This window comes from Pteropus medius, unplaced genomic scaffold, assembly GCF_902729225.1.
Source record: "Pteropus medius unplaced genomic scaffold, Ma_sr-lr_union100, whole genome shotgun sequence".
Classification (NCBI taxonomy): Eukaryota; Metazoa; Chordata; class Mammalia; order Chiroptera; family Pteropodidae; genus Pteropus; species Pteropus medius.
In genome coordinates this window covers 20784077-20802732 of record NW_024352787.1, presented here as the reverse complement: position 1 = coordinate 20802732, position 18656 = coordinate 20784077, and the positions used below count along the sequence as shown (strand labels likewise).

General features: G+C 34.4%; 1 protein-coding gene across 1 annotated transcript in view; it reads left to right on the top strand.

Moving 5' to 3' along the window:
- Positions 1-18656, top strand: part of SEPTIN14 (septin 14) — a 117139-nt gene that overhangs the window by 67118 nt on the left and 31365 nt on the right. The window contains exons 6-7 of the mRNA XM_039849233.1: positions 16294-16390; positions 17912-18080. Coding sequence (XP_039705167.1) covers positions 16294-16390; positions 17912-18080 — 266 coding nt within the window. The remainder of the gene's footprint in view (positions 1-16293; positions 16391-17911; positions 18081-18656) is intronic.

The following is an 18656-nucleotide window of genomic DNA, read 5'->3' as shown; positions in this document are numbered from 1 at the left end:
TTCCTAGTGATAGCAGCTGGTCAACTACCACCACCCTTTGCTGTTGGTGCTCTCTTATATTTTCTACGTGTTTATTGAAATTATCACTTTTTTTTTTTTTTATTCTTCCTTTGAGCTTGTTGAGCATCTTTATGATTGTTTGTTTCATTGGTCTGTGTATCTGTTTTTCTGCAATTACAATGCTGTTTTGATTATTGTAACTTGGGAGTGTGATTTGAAGTCAGGGAGTGTGATATATCTGGCCTCGTTTTTTCCTCATGATTGCTTTGACTATTTGGGGTCTTTTGTGATACCATATGAATATGATGGGTTTTTTTGCTCTATTTCTTAGAAAAATGCCAATGGGATTTTGATGAGTATTGAATTAAATCTGTATATTACTGTGGGTAATATGGCCATTTTAACTATGTCTATTCTTCCAAACCATGAACGTGGAATATCTTTCTATTTCTTTGTGTCTTCTTCAGTTTCTTTTATTAATGTCTTGTGTTTTTCAGCAGGGTCTTCACATGTTTTGTTAAATTTATTCTTAGGTATTTTATCCTTTTTGTTGCAATGTAATAAGAATTGCCTTTTTATTTCATTTTCTGAAATTTCATTATTAGTGTATAGGAATGCAATGGATTTTTGTACATCGATTTTGTATTTGTTTACTGTTTCTAACAGTTTTTTGGTGGGGTCTTTAGGCTTTTCTATGTAGAGATTTATGTCATCTACAGAAAGTGATAATTTGACCTTTGCATTCCCAATTTGGATGCCTTTTGTATCTTTCTCTTGCCTGATTTCTCTAGCTAGGACTTCCAAAACTATATTGAGTAAGAGTGGTGAGAGCAGACAGCCTGATCTCTGAGAAAAGACTTTCAATTCTTCACCATTAAGTATGATATTAGCTGAGGGTTTTTTGTATATAGCTTTTATTATGTTGAGGTACTTTCCTTTTATACACATTTTATTAAGTGTTATAATCATAAATGAATGTTGTATCTTGTCAAATGCTTTTCAGCATCTGTTGATATAATCATATGATTTTTATCCTTTATTCTGTTTATGTGATGTATCATATTGATTAATTTGTTTCCAGAACTGAACAGCTTTACTAGTGAATTCTACCTAACATTCAAAGATTATTTAATACCTGTCCTTCTCAAACTCTTCCAAAAAATTGAAGAAGAGACAATACTTCCTAATTCATTTTATAAGGCCAACATTACCTTGATGCCAAAACTTTGTAAGAATAATAATAAAAAAACCCTACAGATCAATATCTCTGATAAATACAGATGCTATAGTTTTAAACAAAAAACTAGCAAATAAAATACACCAATACATTAAAAAGATTGTATACTACAGTCAAATGGGGTTCATTCCAGGGACACAAGGATGGTTCAACATATTATTTTTTTTTTTTATGTTTATTATCTCTTTGTCAAAATTCTCACTGAATTGATCTATTCTTCTCTTAAATTTGTTGAACATCCTTATAATCAGTGTTTTGATCTCTATATATAGTAGATTGCTTGCTTTCATTTCATTTAGTTTTTTTTTTCTGGAGTTTTGTCCTGTTCTTTTATTTTGAACATGTTTGTCTTCTCATTTTGGCTGCCTCTTGGTGTTTGTTTGTACGTATAGGTAGATCTGCTACCTGTACTGGCCCTGGAAGATTGACCTTATATAGTAGCTGTCTTGTGGGGCCAGTGTTGCCATCGCCCTTGTCAACTGAGCAGGTGCTTCAGGAGTGCCCCTTGTGTGAGTTGTTTGTGCTCTCCTATTTTATTCAAGCCTTGATTGTTGGTGAAATGTCAGTAGATGTGGTTGGCCCTGAGGCTGACTGACTGTGAGGACTGGCCATGACCACAGCAAACAAGCTGTTTTGTGAGGGCTGAACTCCCAGCGCGAGATTCAATTAATTAAGTCCTGGTACTTGTCAACACCACCCTTTGGGTTTGCCATTTGTGGATTTAAATTGTTGATGCTCTGTTGTGTTCTGAAGCCAGCCTTCAGATGTTTTAGTTTCAGGGCCCTTTAGGAGAGGCTCTGGTGTAGGCCAAGCTCAGTTGCTGCCTATGCATGTCCCAGTCCATCTGGTAGGAGCTACAAAATGATCTGTGGTTTTTAGCTGCCTATTCTGGGTCCAGATGTGTAGGAGAAGACATGCTGCAATGTGAGACTGGCTGCCACCAGTGCTGGGCCAGGGTCACTGAGCAAAGGGGCACAGGGCACACTGAGGGCAGCTACCACTTGCCCATGGCCTGCAGACCTTAGAAAGTTTTTAAGAAATTCTACAGTTCAGATGGATTCTGGCTTCCCATAGGCACAGCAGCTAAAAGAGTCTGGCAGTGTGTGAGTTTGGTAGGGTGCGGTATCAAGTAGTCACCAAGATGAGGTGAGTGGTGTTCACTAGGTTAATGCAAATTTAGATTTGGCACCAGTGCCAGGCCTGGGGCCACTCAGCAAGAAGCACAGGGCATGCAGAGGCCAGCTACCACCTGCATTTGTCTTGTAGACCTTGGAAATATTTTAAGAAAGTCTGAAGCATTGATGAAAGCTAGCTTCCCATGAGGCATAGCAGCTATAAAGGTCTCTCGCAGTGTGTGAGTTTGGTGGAATGGTCTCAGAGAGTCACCAAGGTGGGAAGAGCTATTTCACCAGTTAATTGCAAATTCATATTTTCCACTTGTCTGTACCTGCATCCTGTGTGAGGTAAGAGCTCAACACAGAAAGGTAGCACTGTGGGCCAACTGTGTAGGAGAAGGGCTCAACACAGGAACAGTGGTGGCTATCCCTCCAGTCCTTGCCCTGAAGCCACCCAATTCAGTTTCTCTACTTATAACTGATACCTTTTGAGCTGGAGCTTAGGGTGAGTGTTTGTGAGAGAGTAAGTCTTTGTGGACTCTTTAAGATGATATCTGGGTTTCCAACAGCCCTCTGTCTCATCCTGACAGAATCCCCACTGATTTTCACAAGCAGATGTTGGAACTCTTTTTCTAGACACTGGAACCCTGGGCTGGGGAGCCTAGTGTAGGACTGGGATCCCTTGCTCCTCAGGGGTGACCTCTGCAACTGAGATGCCTTCCAATTCTCAACCACAACATGTAGATGTGGAAGCCACCCATTTTGTGTCTCTGATTCTCCTACAAGTCTCAACGTGACTTCTTTATATTCTTGGTAATAAGAGTCTGTACAGCTATCTTTAGATGGTTCTCCAGGTTGACTGTTTTATAAATTCTTTGTAATTTTTATGTAGTCATGGCAGGAGATAAGCACGGCATTTACCATCCACCATCTTAACTGAAACTCTAGAAGTATATAGTTTTATCTTCAAGTTTTGCAGCTATTTTTTTGTTATTGATTTCTAGTTTAATTCTACTATGATCTGAGTGTACTTTGTGTGATTTCTATTCTTTCAGGTTATTTTGTGTTAAATATATTCTCATTGTTGTTCAACTGATATCTAGAACATTTTAGTATTGCATGCTTATTACCAACAACTTGCCACAGGCTGTGGCAATCAACCTCTTTCTTTTTCTTTCTTTCTTTCTTTCTTTCTTTCTTTCTTTCTTTCTTTCTTTCTTTCTTTCTTTCTCTTTCTTTTCTTTCTTTTCTTTCTTCTTTCTTTTCTTTCTTTTCTTTCTTTCTTTCTTTCTTCTTTCTTTCTTTCTTCTTTCTTTCTTCTCTTTCTTTCTTTCTTTCTTTCTTTCTTTTCTTTTTCTTTTCTTTCTTTCTCTTTCTGTCTCTCTCTCTCTCTCTCTCTCTCTCTCTCTCTCTCTCTTTTTTCTATGAATTTGTCTTGGGTACCTCATGAAAGTGGAATTATATATTATTTGTCTTTTTTGTGGCTGTTTTTTTTCACTTAGCATATGTTCTAAAGGTTCATTTATATTTCAGTGTTTGACAGAATTTCTTTTTTTAAGACTATATATGAATATATATATACATTCATTAATTTGTTGGTGTACATTTGGATTGCTTCCACCTCTTGGCTATTATAAATAATGACACAATTAGTATGAGTGTGTAAATATCTCTCAAATATTCTGCTTTCAGTAGTTTAGGATATATTCTGAAGGAGAATTATTGGGTCATATGACAATTTCATTTTTAATTTTGAAAACAACCATACTGTTTTCTATAATGGTTGCACCATTTTATAGTCTCACCAACAGTGCAGAAAGGTTTCAATTTTTTTACATCCTTTAAAAAATAGAAGCCACCCTAATGAATGTGAGATAATATCTTATATTGGTTTTGATTTGTATTTATCTGATGGTTAATGATGTTGAAAATATATTTTCATATGCTTCTTAGCCATTTGTATTCATCTTGGGAGAAATGTCTATTCAAGTGTTTTGCCATTTTTAAATTTGTTTATTCATTTTATTGAGTTACAGGAGTTACTTATATATTCTGGATATTAACCCCTTATCTAATTTGGCATAAAAATATTATATTCTATTACAAATATTACCTTTTTACTCTGTTGTGTATGTACTTTGATGCACAGACTTTTTCTTTAAGTTTGATGTAGTTTCATTTGTCTGTTTTGCCTTTGTTGCCTGTGCTTTTGGTGTCTCATCCATGAAATCCTTGCCAAACCCACCCCTTATGTTTTATTCTAGTGGTTTTATAATTTTGGTTTTTACATTGAGGTCTTTAATTGACCAAGTTAATTTTTACATGTTATAAGATAAGAGACCAATTTTATTCTATTGCCTATTGATAGTTTTCCCAGCACCATATGTTGAAAAAATAGGACAAACAATTCTAAAATTCAGTGAAGCCACAAAGACCTTAAATTGCCAAAGCAATCTTGAAGAAGAAAAACAAAGCTGGATTTATGCTTCCTGATTCCAAACAATACTACAAAGTTATAGTAATCGAAATGTATGGTTTTATATATATACAATAGAATAATATTCAGCTATAAAAAATAAAATCTTGCCATTTGTGACAAGAAGGATAGTCCTTGAGGCCATTATACTAAATGAAATAAGCCAGACCAGAGGAAGAAGCAATGTATAATCTCACATACTATGAATTCTTAAAAAACAAAACCCTGAATGCACATACATAGAAAACAGATTGGTTGTTATTAGATGTAAGAGGTTAGGGGTGGACAAAATGAGTGAAGGTCATCAAAAGGTACAAACTTTCAGTTATAAAATAAATAAGACTGGGAATGCAATGCATAGCAAGTTGATTATAGTTAACGATTTTTTTTTAACATGTTGGAATGTTGCCAATAGAGTAAATCTTCACAAGAAAAATGTTAACAGTGTGTAGTGATGGATATTAACTAGATTTATTGTGGTGATCATTCCACAATATAAACAAATGTCAAATTATTATGTTGTACATGAGAAACTAGTACAATGTTATATGTCAATTATATCTCAATTAAAAAAATATATATGTAAAAGACCATGTCCTCTCTCAACAGAGAGTTTTACTTATTTCTTTTTTTATTTGGGTGACTTTTCTTCTTTCTTTCTCTTCTTTTTTTTCTTCCTTCCTTCCTTCTTTCCTTCCTTCCTCCTCCCTCCTCCCTCCCTCCTTCCTCCTCATTCCCCTCCATCCTTCCTCCTCCCTCTTCTTTCCTTCCTTCCTTCCTTCCTTCCTTCCTTCCTTCCTTCAAAGCTGTTCCTTCCTCTGCATCATCACCATCATCATTCATCCATTTTCATCGTCATTTTTCATCACCGCTCATAAAATTAAAACATGTATGTGCATATGAGCAGCGAATGACGAGCAACGACAACAGACGAACAGTGACAACAAACCAAACCGAACCATGACAGCGACGACAACAACCAAACCGACAAACCATTAAACCAAACAGCAAACCAAACAATATATCTCTTCTCGACAACAATAATATATCATCATCATGCCATCGACATAAATTTCATTTATTTCTGTTCATTTCCATTTAAACTTTCATTTTCATTTCATTCCATTTCATTCATTTTCCATTTCCATCATCATCACATCATCCATTTTCTATCGTCATTTAATAAACAACATAAACATCGGCATAATATCACTCAAAAAAGCATGACAATGACAACCGACCAAACGAAGACAGACAGAGCAAACAGGCGACGAACAGACAAACAACCAAACAGACAAACCAATGATGACAAAAATGACGACAGAAGGCAACCAGACAAACTTGACAATATATAATATCATCATCACCATCTCGGCAATAATATATCTCTCATCATTTCCTCGACGCCATTTGTTTTCTAGGTACCACCATTTCATTCCACATTGCATTTCCAAATTCCTTCCTTCTTCCTTCCTTCCTTCCTTCCTTCCTTCTAACTAGCCTAACAACAACTCTTTTCAACAACTTAACAACTTTCTTTCTTTTCTTTCTTTCTTTCTTTCTTTCTTTCTTCTTTCTTTCTCCTTTTTATTTCTTTCCTCTTTCTTTCTTTCTTTTGCTTAATTACTCTGGCTAAGACTTCCAGTACTATGTTGAATGTTGAATACGAAGTATGATAGGAAGTATCCTTGTTTCATTTTTGATATTAGATGAAAGATTTCAGCTTTCCACTGTTGAATATGATGTTAGTTGTAAATTTTTCATAAATGAACTTTGTTATGTTGAAATAGTTTCCTTCTAATCCTAGTTTGTTTAGTGTTTTTATCATGAGAGTGTTGAATTTTGTCAAGAGCTTTATGCCTCAAGAGAGATGCATCATGTGCCTTCTGTTTTTCATTTTGTCAATGTGGTGTATTACATTAATTGATTTTCATATAATGAATCATTCTTGCATTTGGAGCATAAAACTACATGGTCATTGTGTATAATCCTTTAATATGCTGTTGAATTTGGTTTTCTTATATTTTGTTTACATTTTTTTGCATCAATATTTATCAGAGATTTTGGTCTATAATTTTCCTTTCCCTGTGACTTTGTCTGGCTCTGGCATTAAGTTAATGCTTGATTCATGGAATCAATTTTCTTACTTTTCAATATATTTGTAAAAAATTCAGGAGGATTGTAGACGTTGGTGTTAATTCTTCTGTAAATGTTTTTTTGGAGGTTTGCCAGTAAATGTTTTATTATGAAAGTTTTCAAAAACACACAAAAAAAGAAAAAAACAACAACATTATTAAGGCTTTTATATAAAGCAGGGATCCAAGAGGCTTATACTTCATCTACTAGAAACCAAAAGAAAAACACCTTCGTAGCAAAAGCCTACAGAGAGACTTTTACATAATAATTCTTTTTTGGGGGGGTTGTAAAGGGGAGCAGGATATACTTCCATTAATGCCCAGGTGGAAAAATAGTCCATTAAACATCATGAACAACCAAGGTGACAAGGCAGCTCAGAAAGAAAGAAAAATCTCCAGAAAATCAGCTTAAAGACATAGTAATATGCAATATAAATTACAGAGAATTCAGGATGGTACTTCTGAAAAAACTCAAGGAGATCTGAAATGAATCATATCAAGAATTTCAGGAGTTGAAAAAACAACTAGATCAGCAGAATAAGTTTTTTAGCAAGGAGATTGAAACCCTAAAAAAAAAAAAAAGAATTTCTGGAGATGAAGAACACATTAAAAGATGAAGAATGAAATAACAAGCTTGTGAAATAGAGTTGTCCAAATGGATGAAAGGATCAGTGATATCAAAGACAGAAATCTAGAAATAAATCAGAAGGTAGAAGAGAGAAACTGAAGAATGAAAAACAATGAAAGAGAAATACAAAAACTAGCTGATATCATCATGAAAGGAAACATAAGAGTAATGGGCATTCTCAAAGGGGAAGAAAAGGAGCAGAGATTAGAAAGCATTTTCAGAGAAATAGTAGGGAATTTCCCAAATCTAAGAAATGAGCTGGAGCTTTGATCTCAAAAAGTCAACAGAACACCAAATTATCTCAACCCAAAAAGTACTTCTTTAAGACACATATATTAAAATTATCAAATATCAATAACAGTGAAAGAATTCCCAGGGTAGCCAGAGAAAAGAAGATGGTAACTTATAAAGGAAAATCCATTAGATTATTGTCAGATATTACAAACCAGAAAAAAGTGGAATCAAATATTCAAATTATTGAGTGAAAGGAAGCAGCAGCCAAAAATAATGTATCCATGAAGCTCTCCTTAAGATATCAAGGAGAAATAAAGACCTTTCCAGACATACAAAAACTGAAGGAATTCTCCACTGTGAAGCCTGAATTACAGGAAATGCTGAAAGGGGACAGCTCACCTAAAACAAAATGACAAAAAATACATAACTATGAGTAAAGTGACCAACAGGCAGTTAGAAGCAGGAGAGTGCAACACTTATTAAGAACTGGGGGTTATAAGCTTAAACAATAAGAAGAAATTTGCTATTGCAAGATAGTAATGAATGTTCAGCATACATAGAGACAAACTGGGACAGCAACAGCAGAAAGGGGAGGATTCAAAGATCCAAATTTGCAGAGGTAGATAAGGCACAAACAGAAGAAAAGGGACTACTATATATGTTTTCTACATATTCATAAGGGTAACCATATGCCAAAGATTCAGAGCTGAAGTATATAACATAAAACAAGAAGTATCAGACTGAAAATCCACAAAGCCCACCAAAAAACAATAAAATAAAATAAAAAACAGAAACACAAGGACGAAGAAACAATGGAAACACCAAGCTACCAGAAAGCAAAAGATAAAATGCCTATAGAAAAACCTCTTATTTCAATACTCACCCTAAATGTAAGTAGACTGAACTTACCAATAAAAGGCACAGAGATGCAGAATGGATAAAAAAAAAAAACCCAAAACAAAACAAAACAAAACAAAAACCAACAACCATATGCTGCCTCCAGGAGACACATCTCAGTTTCAAAGACAAATACAGACTCAAAGTGAAAGGGTAGAAAATGATATTCCGAGCAAATGAATCCAGAGGAAAGTGGGAGTAGTGGTACTAATATTAGATGAAATAGAGTTCATAATGATAAAAGGAATCATATACCAAGAAGACATAACACTTATTAATATCCATGCTCCTAATCAGGGAGCCCCAAAATATATAAAGTAGTTACTATCAGAACTAAAGGGAGAAATAGACCGAAACACGATCTTAGTAGGGGGCCAAAATACCCCATTGTCAGATATGGACAGATCATCCAAACAGAAAACCAATAAAGAAATAACATTCTTAAATAACACTTAGGACAAACTGGACATAATCAACATTTACAGAGCCTTTTATCCCCAAACAACTGCATATACATTCTTCTTTAGTGCACACAAAACATTCTCAAGGACTGACCACATACTGGGACACACAGATAGTCTCAACAAATATGAGAGGGTTGAAATCATGCCAACCATATTTTCTGAACATGATGCTTGGAAGCTGTTATTCAGTATAACATTGGAAGTCCTAGCAAGTGATATCTGGCAAGAGAAAGATATAAAATGCATCCAAATAGGAGAAGAAGAGGTCGAGGTCAAACAGTCTCTATTTGTGGATGACATGAATCTCTATATAGAAAACCCTAAAGACTCCACAAGAACACTACTTGAAACAATAAGCAAATACAATTAAGTCTCTGGATACCAAACGAATGTTCAAAAATCCATAGCGTTCCTATATTCTATTAATGAAGTGTCAAAAAAAAAAGTGGAAAAAATAATTCCTTTTGCAAGTGCAACAATAGAATAAAATACCTGGGAATAAATCTAATGAAACATGTGAAGGACCTATATAATGAAAACTATAAGGCCCTATTAAAAGGAATCAAAGAAGATACAAAGAAATGGAAAGATAGTCCATGTTCTTGGATTGGAAGAATCGACATAGTTAAAATGACCATATTACCTAAAGCATTATACAGATTTAATGCAATCCCCATCAAAATCCCATTGGCAGTTTTTAAAGAAATAGAACAAAAAATCATCAGATTTGTATGGAAGCACCAAAGACCCCGAATTGCCAAAGCCATCCTGAGAAAAAAGAACGAGGCTGGAGGCATCACTCCGCCCAACTTCAAATTATACTACAAATCAACAGTAATCAAAACAGTATGGTATTGACAGAAAAACAGACACACGGACCAGTGGAACAGAATCGAGAGTACAGAAGTAAACCCATGTTTATATTGAAATGATTTTCACAAAGGAGCCAAAAACATACAATGGAGAAAGGAAAGCCTCTTCAATAAATGGTGCTGGGAAAACCGGAAAGCCACCTGCAAAAGAATGAAACTAGATGGTTGTCTATGACCAAACACTAAAATTAACTCTAAATAGATTAAGGATCTAAAACAATAAATGTATGGAAGAAAACTAGGAACTAAACTCATGGACTTTTAACTTAAAGAGGACTTTTTGAATTTGACCTCAAAGGCAAGGGAAGTAAAAGCAAAAATAAATGAATGGGACTACATATAACTAAAATACTTTTGCACAGCAAAAGAAACCATCAACGAGGTAAAGAGACAACCATTCAAATGGGAAAATATGTCTGCAAGCAATGTCTCTGATAAGGGCCTAATATCCAAAATATACAAAGAACCCATACAACTCAATAACAACAAAAAACAATCAATCCAATTAAAAAATAGGCAGAGGACCTGAACAGACATCTCTCCCAAGAAGACATACGAAGGGCCAACAAACATATGAAAAAATGCTTAATATCACCAACTGTTAGAGAAATGCAAACCAACACCACAATGAGATATCATCTCACATCTGTTAGAATAGCTGTTATCAACAGGACAAGTAATAACAAATGTTGGAGAGGATGCGGAGGAAAAGGAACCCTCATACACTGCTGGTGGGACTGCAAATTGGTATAGCCACTATAAAAAACAGTATGTAGTTTCCTCAAAAAACTAAATATTGATCTACCATATGATCCAGCAATCCCTCTACTGGGAATTTACCCCAAACACTTGAAAACACATATCCGAAAGGATATTTGCAGACCTATGTTCATAGCGGCATTATTCACAGTGGCCAGGATATGAAAGCAACTGAAATGTCCTATGATAGATGATTGGACAAAGAAGGTGTGGTACATATATACAATGGAATATGACTCAGCCATAAGAAGAGATGAAATACTGCCATTTGCGACAACATGGATGGTTCTTGAGATAATCGTGCTAAGCCAAATAAGCCAGACAGAAAAAGTTAAAAATCACATGGTATCACTTATATGTGGATATAAGTCTAAAAGCAACAAACAGGACAAACAAATGAAACTCATGGACGTGGACTATAGACTATTGGTTACCAGAGTATGGAGGTTAGGAGGGTGTAGTTAGGGCAAAAAGGGTCAAATATGTAGTGACAGAAAGGAATCTCACTGTGGGCAGTTAACACACAATACAAAATATGCGATTTACTGATGAGTTGTACACCTGAAACTTACTGGGTTTCGTTAATCAATGCCATAATAAAAAAAAATAGATAAATAAAAAATAAAAAAGCTCAAATAAATAAATAAATAAAAGACACACACAGACTAAAATAAAGGGAATGGAAAAAATATTGCCTTGATGGACCTAGAAAGTATTGCGCTGAATGAAATAAGTCAGATAGAGAAAGAGAAATATGCATGATTCACATACATGTGGAATCTAAAGAACAAAATAAATAACAATGACAACAAAAATGGAAACGAACTCATAGATACAAAGAATTTTTTGAAGGCTACTAGATAGGAGGGGATTGGGGAGACAGTGAAAAGGGCAAAGGGATTAAGAAGTACTAACGGATATATACAAAATAGTCATGGAGAGATAAAGTGCAGCCTAAGAAAAATAGTCAATGATGTCATAAAAGATATGTAAGAGGGAAGAGGGGTACTAGATTTGGTGGAGTGACCACTTTGTGAGTTATAAAGATCTGTAATCACTATGCTATACAACTGAAACTAATATATTATTGTATGCCAATATAATTGGAAAAAATCTCATTGAATTGTACAATGTAAATATGAGCAACTAATTGTTATATTTCAACAAAACTGGGGAGAATCAACAAAAATAATAGGTTTTTTTAAAGATCAACAAAATCGACTGGCTCTTAGCTAGATTAACTATCAAAAAAAGAATGAAGACTCAAATAAAATCTGTAATTAAAAGAGAGATATTATAACTAATGTCACAAAAATTACATGGATTATAATACAGATCCAAGAAAATGTCACCAACAAAGTGGATAATCTGCAAAAAAAAAAAAAAAAAAAAAAAGAATCACTTCCTAGAAATATGTAACTTACCAAGATGAGATCATGAAAAAATAGAATGAGGAAGAAGATTAAATCATTGATCAAAAAACCCAGAACCAGATGGAGAATTCTATCAGACATTTACAGATTATTCAATAATACAATAGCATTGTGGTTATATAAGAAAATATCTATATAGTTTATAGCTGCATTCTGTAACATGTAGAGATACATGAAACAAGTATAGCAAAATCTCATTTGCCCATTCTGGGTCATAAACATAAAGGGAGTTATTTTAGTACTCAATATTCAGTCATGCTCACTTCTCTTAGTCTCTGTCCCTGTCGGTTTAATGACAATTTTGGTAGCATTTGCTCAGATTCCCTTGGGGCTCTGTGGTGTTTGGTCTTGGAGGATATGGGAGCAGGTGCCTTCCGGGTTGGAGGAAGGGGGCTCTGGTTCAGCCTTGTGTTTTGCAACCGTGGGTGGTAATAATCATCTCTTGCTTCTCTGCCAGCCCCACTTCTATGCTTTCTGTATTGATCCCTGGGCAATGCTGCTGCATGGAGCTCACAGCTCTCTCAGGTAGGGTTTTTCAGCGAACCTGCTGCACCTTCTTCCCTATGCTTCTTCCTGTAGGGAACTCTGCTGCAAGAGGCAGCTTCTTGTTTCTCCTGGCCTGCAGCCTGACACCCGTGTTTCTGACCGGTGGTAGCTCTTGTTCACAGATCCTTCACTCAAACAAGCTTGTGTGCAGGTTGGGTGTTATTTGTTGAGTTTTAGATGTTCAGCTTATTGTTATTTCAAGGGGAGAGATCTGGAACATATCTCACTCTGCTATGCTTTTGACATCACTCTCTATTTCCATTTTTATGTTTTTTATCTCCTTGTTAAAGTTCTCGCTGAATTCATCTACACTTCCCCTAAGTTCATTGAACATCTTTATAACCAGTGTTTTGAACTCTGCATCTGTGAGATTGCTTGACTCCATTTTTCCTGGATCTCTTTTTTGTTCTTTCATATGGTTTCTGCTTTTCTGTCTTCCCATTTTGACTGCCTTTCTGTGTCTGTTTCTACATACTAATCAAAGCTCCTAAGTCTCCCAGTCTTATTAGTGTGGCTTTGCATAGTAGGTGTCCAGAGACACAATCCTGAGAAGGATTCAGCTACAGGCAAAATTTATACCCAGTCTGTGCCCATTTGGGGCCGCCTATTAAAATTCAGCAAGCAACCCACAGATGCTCAGCATATAATTTCCTTAAAAAGCCACGCCAGAAACTGATTTCAGCTGCCACCAGTGTTGAGTCTGGGAGCTGCTCAGCAAGTGGCACAGGACTCACTGAGGATACAACTGAATGTGGCTTGGGTAAATCTGGGAGTTTGGGGAGGCAGTTTCAGGGAATCCTCTGGGGAGAGCAACCTCTATTGTCCAGTTCAATGAAGTCTCAGCTATGGCAGTACTGAGTTTGCACACTGGGAGGGGTAAAGTCTCAACAGGGAAACAATGGATACCACCAGCACTTCCACCTGGGAGAACACTTCCAGTCCTTGCTCTGACAACTCAAGTGTCCCTCTGCAACTATCTGGTGCCCTCCGGGCAGCCCACCTGGTGCTGGTGCTCAGAGCCAGCAAGTCTGTCACCATGAAAGTTTGGTTGTGGACACAATTCCTTTCAGGGGAATGGCTACACCTACAGGCTGCAGCTGCTGTAGCTTCTGTACTACTCAGCCACTCCAGACTGGGTAGCCTCGCATCTTCGCCTCCTCCTACCTCCTACCATTGCATGGTGATTTCTTATTTCTCTCCCTAGTTGTAGGGCTTTTGTTCATCTAGACCCCTGGAAACTCTGTTTGCTGTTTGCACCATGTTTGCATCACAGTTTTGATGTGGTTGCAAGAGAGACGAACAAAGCTTCTATCATTTATGCCATTTTGCCCAGTCCCTTTTGATTATTTCTGTTGTTTTTCTAATCAGTATTTTATATCTCTCTGCTCTAATGTTTATTATTTTCTTCCTTCTGCTAGCTTTGGGTTTTGTTTGTTTTCCCAGTTCCTTGTGGTGTTAAATTAGGTTGTTAATAAGATATTTCTTATTAAAAATGTTTTAACAGTTATAAACTTTCTTATTAGCAGTTCTTTGACTGTATAGCATAGGTTTTGGTATGTTGTATTTTCTTGAAAATATGTCTGAAGACATTTTCTAATTTCTTTTGCAATCTCTTTTCACTCATTAGTTGTTTGTGTTATTTAATTTCCACATATTTGTGGGTTTTTAGATTTTTCCTTCTGCTATTGATTTTGAGTTTATTTCAGTTTGTTCAGCTTTTTTTTAAAACTGGTGTTTGAACAGGGATGATAACTTCAAAGTTCTTTACATGCCCGAAAGGTCTTCTCCACTATTTTTTCAGAGTACCCTTAGACTTCTTTCTCCATTCGTTATTGCAAATTAAGTCAGCTCTTTTGGGAAGAGATTAGATGCTCTCTGTTTTATTTCTTGTTTCTCCTTCCAAGAAAAATCTCTTGGTAGGGACATTGGCAAGTTTTTCCCTGAGTGTCAGCACATTCTAATAATTGAGTGTTCAGTGAAGAGAGACATCAGCCTGAGGTTCTTTTGCTTGCCCCACAAGGCATGGAGCTACTGCCTCACAAGCTGGGGCAAGGATGATCAAGGCCCCAGTCTTCATGTGCTGTACCCAAGGTAGAGCCTCTATTTCACAAATGGGGCTTGAGTGATAGAAGGGACCTTGTCTCCCCAATACATCTCCCAACAATTTAGTCTCAGGGATATGTAGATGGGTACTGAGTGAAAAATGCTGTACTGTCTTTTGTTTTGGTATCAGGGAAATACTGAATGACTCAGTTCTTTATTTTTGTAAATTTCTTTATGCTAATAAACATCTAAGATCCAGATTATATTTTGAAAGATAAAATTTTTAGTTAATAGATTTAGATTTCCATCCTAGGTCCTCTACATAAAAGCCATTGGATCCTGTACAATTTCTATTCTCCCTCAGATTGTTAACTTATCTACACTATGGGGTTACTGATACCTCTATTGAGGCTTCTTGTGAGGTATAAATGAGAGAATATTTGTGAAGTGCCTGACACATGGTGTCTAGAATATAACAGGTAAATATTAATTTCATTTTTAAAAATTTCCTTTTCTTGTTTTTTATACTCCAATTATTTTAAGATATCAAAACAAGATTTCTGAATCAAAAAGCTGAGTAATATAAAATTTTATTTATTCTTCTGCATTATATTTTCTTTATATCTTGTTTTAAATATTTTGGCCCCTCTTATCTAATTGTACCTCAAGGAACTCAGGGGAGTAATTTTTCAACAAAACTAATTAATATACTACTGTTATTTCAATATTTAACATAATGTTTAATAATTTTTATCTTAGACATTGTCTGTATATCAACTCTTCTATTCAGACAATCTATATAACTTCTGACAGATCATTAAAATCTTACATATTTTGCCTCTGCATTCTGTTCAAAACCTTATCTTTACCTATAATTACCCTTCTTACTTTGCTTATCTTTTTCTCAAATCTCCCATTTGACCTCATTTTTCAGACTTCCTTTGACTCACCATCTAAAATGACCCTTTAATTATATTTAGAATTCATATATATATGAATATGTATATATAGCACTATTTATGAAAATATTTTATATTGTATACACATTAACTATTATAGTTATTTCAATATTTGTCTTTTAACTTTATACTGAAGTTAAAGTAATTTGTATATTATTTTCTAGACATTATCTTTGTGTTTCGGGGTAAAGATAATGTAAGAAAAATAATATGTCTACTAAAAATATTTTTTTTGTATTTCCCACAGCATAATATCTTGGTTTAGACTCTACTCAATAGTTTTCTACTGTGTGCATAAACCGACACTAATGCTTGCAGAAATCTATTCGCACATATTTACTGCCAGGTCATGAAATGTGAGGCAGGATAGATCTCTTGTTTGAATAAATTTATTATGTTATGCTTGTCTCTGTTATTTCCATAACAGAAGTAAGAGTAACAGAATATGTTATGTTGGCTTAAGGGAACATGATTTAAATTGTTCTTTCTTTCTAGGGACAATTACCATTTGCTGTAGTGGGAAGTATGGATGAAGTGAAAGTTGGGAAAAGGATGGTCAGAGGTCGCCAGTACCCTTGGGGAGTTTTACAAGGTATGATAGTAAGCAGGCTTGCTCTGGACAGCAAATAAAAAAAATAAATAAATATATTTATACTTTTATTTATAATGATGTATACTATATTTAAGCTACATATGTATAGTATATGTATGTTATCATAATCTCAAAATATCATTTTAATTTGAGCCAATATTGGTAACTGTTGCTAAACAATATATTTACAGTTACTAATAAGGAGAAGAAATTCTGTTTTATTTAAGCTAACACTTACTTTATCATTTATTTTCATAGGAGTTTGCTGGATGGTGTTTTAGGCAAAAATCCACAGAGACTGGACAGAACCCCCTCATTTACCCCAATCTATACATGCATATTATCTTTCTATACTTGAACCATCACATTCAGAATGTTGGGAAGTACTTTGAACAAAAGAACTTTGCACAACATTGAAGCCTAAATACTACTGTTTAAAATATGTTACATAAATTAATTACTACCTAATTTATAAAACATTTTAAATTGGTCACTAGAAAAAAGGATAGTAAACTATTTTTAAAATAAATAAATATAAATCACCTTTGGATAAATTATAACTATACTTTTATATTTGTTACTTAGCATCATGAAGAGTTAGAATATTCTAATAATCAGTCATTTATTGTCTAGTTCATATTTTTGTAATACTAATTGGGGATTGGATTCTATCTCTAGGTACTAGTTTCCAAATATTGTTTTTAAGTGAGTTATTAGAAAATTTAAATATTTGAAACATACTTTAAAACAATATATTTTAATAAATATTAAATTTAGTTACAATACTGTACACAATATACAATATATTGTGCTCAGTCTTTTGGATATAACAAACACAGAAGAAAGCCTTGTGAATTTACTGATTTATTTTGAATATTGACTAATTCAGTCTCATTAATATCTTGTATAAATAGAATTTGATTTATATTGTGTTGTGTGATCACCACTCAAAGTTAAATTTCCTTCTGTCACCTTATATTTGTTGAATGCATACAGTGTATTATTGAATTGCACACTTGAAACCTATGTAATTTTTAAAACTAATGTCAGTCAATAAATTTAATAAAAATAAATAAATATAATTTGATAACTTAAGCATGTATAATTATCAAGATCTTTATGTTAGCAGGATTTAATTTACTGAAATCATTTATTTTAGTGAAAGTATATTATATTCTTTGTTAGCATTCCGTAAAATACCTCAAGGGTAGTTTATAAAATATGAACATAATTATTAACGAAAACTTGTGCTATTCACTAATGCAGCACAGTTGTTTCACTGTTTCATATTTATTCTTTGGTTAATAAATTTAAATCAAATTTTCTGGTCTACAGATAAATTCTGTCTATAATTGGTATATACCACATAAACATAGTTACATGGTTAAAACAATTATAGCTATTAATCAGAATGACCTCTTAACTGTTATGTTAAAAAGTTTTTCATGCATGCATTTGTTCAGTAAAACTTACCGAGTGCCAGGAATTCATGTGTCATGGCTTTATTATTTCTCTGCCTAGTGGAAAATGAAAGTCACTGTGACTTTGTTAAGCTTCGGGATATGCTTCTTTGCACAAATATGGAAGACCTGAAAGAACAAACTCACACTCAGCACTATGAACGTTATAGGTGCTGCAAACTGCATAAAATTGGCTTTACTGATGTGGGCCCAGACAACCAGCCTGTTAGGTGGGTAGAAATTTTTTTAGAACAAGCTAGTGGATGATTTATGACACCTCTACAATTGTGAGATGTAATCATTTGGGAATGAGAATAACTACTTCTCATTTCTTGGGTTTTCCTGAATTTTATGTTTTTTAATCATCTTCAAATGTAGATGGAGAGCATTATTAGGAGTAATAATGCAAGAGATCATTTAGATGCTAAAATATGTGCTAATATGTATATCCAAAAGAGAAGTTTAAGAATGAAATTGACAAATATTAATAAAGACTAACAAAGGCTAGAAAAGGATATTGAGAAAGATGCAAAGACTATTGAGGATTGAGTGGAAGAAAGAGTAAAAACAGTAGCATGGTATCATGGAAGCCAAGTGAAAACATTTGGAGAGCAGGTGTATTTAGCTATATTAAATATGAACAGGATTTGTGCTGTGAAAGTATGATAGTGTAGTATAATCTAGTTCTATTAGTTATGGTACTTTGAAGACAACCAAAATTGAACTGTCTATATTAAATGAGTCATAGTTTGGAAAACACTTGGTTTATTTCAATTATTTTGAGAACCTCATAAATTAGAGGTTTT